Source organism: Arachis hypogaea, chromosome 19 (assembly GCF_003086295.3).
Source record: "Arachis hypogaea cultivar Tifrunner chromosome 19, arahy.Tifrunner.gnm2.J5K5, whole genome shotgun sequence".
In the NCBI taxonomy this organism is placed as follows: domain Eukaryota; kingdom Viridiplantae; phylum Streptophyta; class Magnoliopsida; order Fabales; family Fabaceae; genus Arachis; species Arachis hypogaea.
Window position 1 is genome coordinate 110,759,339 of NC_092054.1, and position 8,543 is coordinate 110,767,881.

At 41.2% G+C, this 8,543-nt stretch overlaps 1 protein-coding gene across 1 annotated transcript; it reads right to left on the bottom strand.

The window, feature by feature from the left end:
• Nucleotides 1-7,051: 7,051 nt before the first annotated feature.
• On the bottom strand, nt 7,052-8,274 carry LOC112778612 (uncharacterized). Its single transcript, XM_025822915.1, has 3 exons — nt 8,025-8,274; nt 7,491-7,924; nt 7,052-7,381 (listed from the first exon to the last, which is right to left on the bottom strand). The coding sequence occupies exons 1-3, from the start codon at nt 8,272-8,274 to the stop codon at nt 7,052-7,054; spliced, it is 1,014 nt and encodes a 337-aa protein (XP_025678700.1).
• Between the last annotated feature and the right edge of the window lie 269 nt (nt 8,275-8,543).

Here is an 8,543-nt window from a genome sequence, read left to right on the forward strand (position 1 = left end):
GATTCCATTGAACCTCCTTATGCCCTTCATGAGCTCTGACGAGCATTCATCTTCTGAAGAGAATGAGGATGTTACTGAAGAGCAAGTTACCAAGTACCTTGGTGCAATCATGAAGCTGAATGCCAAATTATTTGGTATTGAGACTTTCGAAGATGAACCTCCCTTGTTCACCAATGAACTAAATGATCTGGATCAACTGACATTGCCTCAGAAGAAACAGGATCCTGGAAAGTTCGTAATACCTTGTACCATAGACAACATGATCTTTGAAAAGGCTCTGTGTGACCTTGGTTCAGGGATAAACCTCATGCCCCTCTCTATAATAGAGAAACTGGGAATCTTTGGGGTACAAGCTACTAAAATCTCATTAGAGATGGCAGACAATTCAAGAAAACAGGCTTATGGACAAGTAGAGGACATGTTAGTAAAGGTTGAAGGCCTTTACATCCTTGCTGATTTCATAATCCTTGATACTGGGAAGGATGAGGATGAATTCATCATCCTTGGAAGACCTTTCCTAGCCACAGCAAGAGCTGTGATTGATGTTGACAGAGGTGAATTAGTCCTTCAATTGAATGAGGACTCCCTTGTGTTTACAACTCAAGGTTACCCTTCTGTAAACATGGAAAAGAGGCACAGTAAGCTTCTCTCAAAACAGAGTCAACCAGAGCTCCCACAGTCAAACTCTAAGTTTGGTGTTGAACTCCCATATCCAAACTCTAAGTTTGGTGTTGGAAAGTCTCAACAATGCTCTGAACATCTGTGAGGCTCCATGAGAACCCACTGTCAAGCTATTGACATTAAAGAAGCGATTGTTGGGAGGCAACCCAATTTTTATTTATCTAATTTTATTTTTATTTTTCTTGTTCTTTCATGTTTTATTAGGTTCATGATCATGTGGAGTCACAAAATAAATATAAAAATTGAAAACGGAATCAAAAACAGCAGAAGAAAAATCACATCCTGGAGGAAGACCTTACTGGCGTTTAAACGCCAGTAAGAAGCATCTGGCTGGTGTTCAACGCCAGAACAGAGCATGGTTCTGGCGCTGAACGCCCAAAATGGGCAGCATCTGGGCGTTTGAATGCCAGAATTGCACCCTGGAGAAGAGCTGGCACTGAATGCCCAGAACAAGCATGGTTCTGGCGTTCAACGCCAGAAATGGGCAACAAATGGGCGTTCAACGCCCAGAACAAGCACCAATCTGGCGCTGAACGCCCAGAGTTGTGTGCAAGGGAATTTTGCATGCCTAATTTGGTGCAAGGTTGTAAATCCTTAAACACCTCACGATCTGTGGACCCCACAGGATCACCTCAGGATCTGTGGACCCCACAGGATCCCCACCTACCTCCACTCACTTCTTCTCACCCCTCTTTCACACAATCCCATAAACACTCTTCCCCAAAACTCTTCACCAATCACCTCAATCTCTCTTCCCTATAACCACTTCACCACTCACATCCATCCACTCTTCCCCATAAACCTACCTCATAAACCCTACCTACCTTCAAAATTCAAAATCAATTTCCCACCTAAAACCCACCCTTATGGCCGAACCTTACCCCCCCTCCATTCCCTATATAAAGCCCTCCATTCTTCTTCATTTTCACACAACACAACCCTCTCTTCCCCTTCTTGGCCGAATACACCCCTCCCCCCTCTCCTCCATATTTTCTTCTTCTTCTTCATCTATTCTTTCTTCTCTTGCTCGAGGGCGAGCAATATTCTAAGTTTGGTGTGGTAAAAGCATAAGCTTTTTGTTTTTCCATTACCATTGATGGCACCCAAGACCGGAGAATCCTCTAGAAAAGGGAAAGGGAAGACAAAAGCTTCCACCTCCGAGTCATGGGAGATGGAAAGATTCATCTCCAAAGCTCATCAAGACCACTTCTATGATGTTGTGGTCAAGAAGAAGGTGATCCCCGAGGTCCCTTTCAAGCTCAAGAAGAATGAGTATCCGGAGATCCGACATGAAATCCAAAGAAGAGGTTGGGAAGTTCTAACAAACCCCATCCAACAAGTCGGCATCCTAATGGTTCAAGAGTTCTATGCCAATGCATGGATCACTAGGAACCATGATCAAAGTAAGAACCCAAACCCAAAGAATTATATTACAATGGTTCGGGGGAAATACTTAGATTTTAGTCCGGAAAATGTGAGGTTGGCGTTTAACTTGCCTATGATGCAAGGAGATGCACGCCCCTACACTAGAAGGGTCAACTTTAATCAAAGGTTGGACCAAGTCCTCATGGACATATGTGTGGAAGGAGCTCAATGGAAGATTGACTCCAAAGGCAAGCCGGTTCAATTAAGAAGACTGGACCTCAAGCCTCTGGCTAGAGGATGGTTGGAGTTCATCCAACGCTCCATCATCCCCACTAGCAACCGATCTGAAGTTACTGTGGATCGGGCCATCATGATCCATAGCATCATGATTGGAGAAGAAGTAGAAGTTCATGAAGTCATCTCCCTTGAACTCTACAAAATAGCCGAAAAGCCCTCTCCTGGGGCAAGGCTAGCTTTTCCTCATCTTATTTGCCATCTATGTTACTCAGCTGGAGCTTTCATAGAAGGAGACATTCCCATTGAGGAAGAGAATCCCATCACTAAGAAAAGGATGGAGCAAGCAAGAGAGCCCATTCATGGATCTCAAGAGACGCATGAAGCTCATCACCATGAGATCCCGGAGATGCCTCAAATGCATTTTCCTCTATAAAACTATTGGGAGTAAATCAACACCTCCCTAGGAGAATTAAGTTCCAACATGGGACAGTTAAGGGTGGAACATCAAGAACACTCCATCATCCTTCATGAAATTAGAGAAGATCAAAAAGCAATGAGGGAGGAGCAACAAAGACAAGGAAGAGACATAGAAGAGCTCAAGGACATCATTGGTTCCTCAAGAAGAAAATTCCACCATCACTAAGGTGGACTCATTTCTTGTTCTTACATTCTCTGTTTTTCGTTTTCTCTATGTTAAGTGCTTATCTATGTTTGTGTCTTATTACATGATCATTAGTAGTTAGTAACTATGTCTTAAAGTTATGAATGTCCTATGAATCCATCATCTCTCTTAAATGAAAAATGTTTTAATTCAAAAGAACAAGAAGTACATGAGTTTCGAATTTATCCTTGAACTTAGTTTAATTATATTGATGTGGTGACAATACTTTTTGTTTTCTGAATGAATGCTTGAACAGTGCATATGTCTTTTGAAGTTGTTGTTTAAGAATGTTAAATATGTTGGCTCTTGAAAGAATGATGATAAGGAGACATGTTATTTGATAATTTGAAAAATCATAAAAATGATTCTTGAAGCAAGAAAAAGCAGCACAGAACAAAGCTTGCAGAAAAAAAAAGAAAAAAAAAATAGGCGAAAGAAAAAATAAAAATAAAAAGCAAGCAGAAAAAGCCAAAAGCTTTTAAAACCAAGAGGCAAGAGCAAAAAGCCAATAACCCTTAAAACCAAAAGGCAAGGGTAAATAAAAAGGATCCCAAGCCTTTGAGCATCAGTGGATAGGAGGGCCTAAAGGAATAAAATCCTGGCCTAAGCGGCTAAACCAAGCTGTCCCTAACCATGTGCTTGTGGCGTGAAGGTGTCAAGTGAAAACTTGAGACTGAGCGGTTAAAGTCAAGGTCCAAAGCAAAAGAAGAGTATGCTTAAGAACCCTGGACACCTCTAATTGGGGACTTTAGCAAAGCTGAGTCACAATCTGAAAAGGTTCACCCAATTATGTGTCTGTGGCATTTATGTATTCGGTGGTAATACTGAAAAACAAAGTGCTTAGGGCCACGGCCAAGACTCATAAAATAGCTGTGTTCAAGAATCATCATACTGAACTAGGAGAATCAATAACACTATCTGAACTCTGAGTTCCTATAGATGCCAATCATTCTGAACTTCAATGGATAAAGTGAGATGCCAAAACTATTCAAGAGGCAAAAAGCTACAAGTCCCGCTCATTTAATTGGAGCTATGTTTCATTGATAGTTTGGAATTTATAGTATATTCTCTTCTTTTTATCCTATTTGATTTTTAGTTGCTTGGGGACAAGCAACAATTTAAGTTTGGTGTTGTGATGAGCGGATAATTTATACGCTTTTTGGCAATGTTTTTAGTATGTTTTTAGTAGAATCTAGTTACTTTTAGGGATGTTTTCATTAGTTTTTATGTTAAATTCATATTTCTGGACTTTACTATGAGTTTGTGTGCTTTTCTGTGATTTTAGGTATTTTCTGGCTGAAATTGAGGGACTTGAGCAAAAATCAGATTCAGAGGTTGAAGAAGGACCGCTGATGCTGTTGGATTCTGACCTCCCTACACTCAAAGTGGATTTTCTGGAGCTACAAAACTCAAAATGGCACGCTCTCAATTGCGTTGGAAATTAGACATCCAGGGCTTTCCAACAATATATAATAGTCCATACTTTGGCCGAGTTTAGACAACGTAAAAGGGCGTTGAACGCCAGTTCTACGCTGCTGTATGGAGTTAAACGCCAGAAACACGTCACAAGCCAGAGTTGAATGCCAGAAATACGTTACAAACTGGCGTTCAACTCCAAGAATGACCTCTGCATGTGTAAAATTCAAGCTCAGCCCACGCACACACCAAGTGGGCCCCGGAAATGGATTTATGCATCAATTACTTACTTCTGTAAACCCTAGTAGCTAGTTTATTATAAATAGGACTTTTTACTATTGTATTAGACATCTTCGGATCATCTTTGATCAGTTTTATGCTATCTTAGACTTTCATGGGGGCTGGCCATTCGGCCATGCCTGAACCATTATCACTTATGTATTTTCATACGGTAGAGTTTCTGCACTCCATAGATTAAGGTGTGGAGCTCTGCTGTTCCTCAAAGATTAATGCAAAGTACTACTATTTTTCTATTCAATTCAACTTATTCCGCTTCTAAGATATTCATTCGCACTTCAACCTGAATGTGATGAACGTGACAATCATCATCATTCCCTATGAACGCGTGCCTGACAACCACTTCCGTTCTACCTTAGATTGAATAAGTATCTCTTGGATCTCTTAATCAAAATCTTCGTGGTATAAGCTAGATTGATGGCGGCATTCATGAGAGTCCAGAAAGTCTAAACCTTGTCTGTGGTATTCCGAGTAGGACTCTGGGATTGAATGACTGTGACGAACTTCAAACTCGCGAGTGCTGGGCGTAGTGACAGACGCAAAAGGAGGGTGAATCCTATTCCAGTATGATCGAGAACCTCAGATGATTAGCCGTGCTGTGACAGAGCATTTGGACCATTTTCACAAGAGGATAGGATGCAGCCATTGACAAGGGTGATGCCTCCAGACGATTAGCCATGCAGTGACAGCGCATCGGACCATTCTACAGAGAGGATTAAAAGTAGCCATTGACAACGGTGATGTCCTTACATAAAGCCAGCCGTAGAAAGGAGTAAGACTGATTGGATGAAGACAGCGGAAAGCAGAGATTCAGAGGAACGAAAGCATCTCTATACACTTATCTGAAATTCTCACCAATGATATACATAAGTGTTTCTATCCTTATTTTATGTTTACTTATTATTTAATTTTGAAAACTCCATAACCTTTTGATATCTGCCTGACTGAGATTTACAAGGTGACCATAGCTTGCTTCATACCAACAATCTCTGTGGGATCGACCCTTACTCACGTAAGGTTTATTACTTGGACGACCCAGTGCACTTGCTGGTTAGTTGTATCGAAGTTGTGAATGAAAAATGATTTATTAAGACGTGCGTACAGAGTTTCTAGCGCCGTTGCCTGAGATCACAATTTCGTGCACCAAGTGGCGGATGGCGTCGGTGTGTGACAGTGAGAGTGACTGAGAGTGAGTGATGGTGAGAGTGAGTGATGGTGAGAGTGAAGAACGAAGACTAAGAGAGGGGTTTCTTTCTTTAGATTAGGATTTCAAACCTTTGGGGAAGCGGTGTTCATCATCATCATCATCATCATCATCATCATCATCATCATTGTTATTATTATTATTATTATTATTGATGTAATATATGTGGTTCGGTTCGGTTGTGCAGAGTGGAACCGCAAACCGAACCGAACCGCAATAAAACTGATTCAAAATCCAAAAAACATCCAAAATTGAGTGGTTTATTTCGATTTTTGGTTTGGATCGGTGCGGTTTTGCGGTTTTTTTGGACCGGTTTGGATTTGAACACCCCTATAAAAAAGTATATTATTAGTTAATTTAGTCAGCATTATTAGCTTGCGTTGTGAATTAGAAGATAATTAGTGGAATAATTAATTAGATTAACTTAGATAAGAAAGAAACGTGAGCAATAAAACTTAGAGTTGAGTTAGTTATAAATTAATTAGTTACATGACGATGTCAGTTAAATAGGGTAAATTTAAAATTAGTAGGGTTATTGTATGAAATTAATGTACAAAAGTCACTTTTTTGTTATACAACTTTTATATATAGATTATTTATGATGAAAACAGTAGTTATGTATAATATTATATATCACTGCGTTATGTATCACTGCGGTATATATCACAGAGGCAGACAACTTTTTTAATGACTTATAACATTGTAGTTCATGCACACAAATAATTTATTTAATGACATATAACATTATAGTTCATGCATACAATAATTTATTTAAAACAACTACAACTATCGACGACTAGAAGATGCCCCTCCATCACCAAGAGCGGTGCAAGTCCTCCGCGTGTGCCTGCTTTGGCGACACAATCTGCACCGCTTCTCCTCGTTATGCTCAACGTCATCCATGTTGTTACGAATCCTGGAGCTCATGGGCCGACCTCTTTTCACTCTCATCGTCTGAGGGTTCGGATTCGGGGACCGTCATACAATGGCCAGTCATCCTCATGTCCTATCGGTCGAAACTCTGATCTGTAAACATTAAAGACCGACTCCATGCGGTACACAGGGTGAACAAACCGCTTCCAATCAAGTCTTGCATGAGAGCAAGCTGCAAGCACGTGACGACAAGGAATATGAAGAGCTTGAAAATATCCACAATCACACTTGCGCTCATTAAGCAGCACCTGATAATTCTATTGCCTGGATCCCGAAACTGCTGCTAACTCTTCAACCGTGAAGTTTCTCCTCGATCGATCAAACTGGTAAACATTCATGGTGTTCACGTACTTCGAGTTGAATTCTATGGCCTTCATCAATGTCTGTGAGAATTTAGCACCGACCTGAAGTTGGGCTAGTGCCTCAGAACCCTTCCTTGCAAAAAGTTCACCCAAACGAAAATAACTTGAATTTACAAGAGCCGTGATTGGCAAATTGCGGGAACCCTTCATAACAGCATTAATGCACTCAGAGATATTGGTCGTCATGTGACCAAATCGATGACCCTCATCAGCATACTGTGACCACTGTGACCGTGGCATTTCTTCAAGCCAGTTTGTAATAGCTACGTTTTCGCCCCTAAGACGGCCATAATAATGAGCGATGCGACTTCGAGTACGCTACATTAATAAGAACCTTCTTCAAGTCTTTGTTCCGAAAGTGGGTCATGAAGTTGGCTGCAATGTGTCTTGTACAAAAAGCTTGGAAGGCATGAGGCGGTTTCCATAAACTCCCTTCGGCATTCAGCGCTCTACCAGTGGACTTGTGTCTGTCTGAAATCACTAACACCCCTGGTTGTGGTGTAACATGCTCTCGTAAGTACGAAAGAAAGAACGACCACGCCTCCTTTGTCTCACCCTTAACAACTGCAAATGCAATGGGCAGAATGTTTGCATTGCCATCTTGCGCTATGGCCATCAACAAAGTTCCACCGTATTTACCATATAGGTGGGTGCCATCAATGGAGATAAGTGACTTGCAATGCTTGAAGGCCTCAACACATGGTGGAAACGTCCAAAATACTCGATGAAACATCACAGTGTCGGTGGAGGCAGGCCAGGGCTGTGTCACTAGTTGCACCCAAGTACATAAATGGACATACATTAGTCGGCTTTTTGTACACAGCTGAATTATTTAATAGCGAATAACTAAACCGGAAATAAATCTTACCTGGCAAGTACATCTGCATAGTGAATAACCAACGAGGAAGCTCGTTGTATGACTCCTCCCAATCGCCATATATTCTAGCGACGACTCTCTGTTTTGCAAGCCAAACCTTTCTATAGGACGCCTTGTAACCAAAGTGATTCTCCACACCTCCTTGTAGAACCCTGATGCTGATTATTGGATCGGCCTTGACCATCATGAAAATATGTTGTGCAATCACTTTCGAATCCAACCTACGATGATCTTGCCCCATCGAAGTTTACATGCAAGTATGAGGACCAGTGTATCTCCTAACCTCCCACCTTTCTTGCTTTCGGCAATATGACATGAGTATGCTCCAATTACAACTGGGTCCGAACTGGATATATCCTGCATTGTACCTCCAATGGTCACTCTCTACTATTTTGTACTCTGCAGCCCTCCTGATGTTGTACTGCTTAATTGCCAACATGACTTCTTTCTTGTTCCCAAATTGTTGTCCAACCTCAAACTCGTTGCTTGGGTCTTCTTCAGGACCTCCTT

What these genes read in the sequence shown, in the direction of transcription:
- LOC112778612 (XM_025822915.1), bottom strand. Translation starts at nt 8,274, where the DNA reads ATGGGGCAAGATCATCGTAGGTTGGATTCGAAAGTGATTGCACAACAT. An exon ending in TATGCAGATGTACTTGCCAG is followed by an intron (nt 7,925 to 8,024) that starts GTAAGATTTATT and finishes GGGTGCAACTAG; the next exon opens with TGACACAGCCCTGGCCTGCC. An exon ending in GGAACAAAGACTTGAAGAAG is followed by an intron (nt 7,382 to 7,490) that starts GTTCTTATTAAT and finishes CCACGGTCACAG; the next exon opens with TGGTCACAGTATGCTGATGA.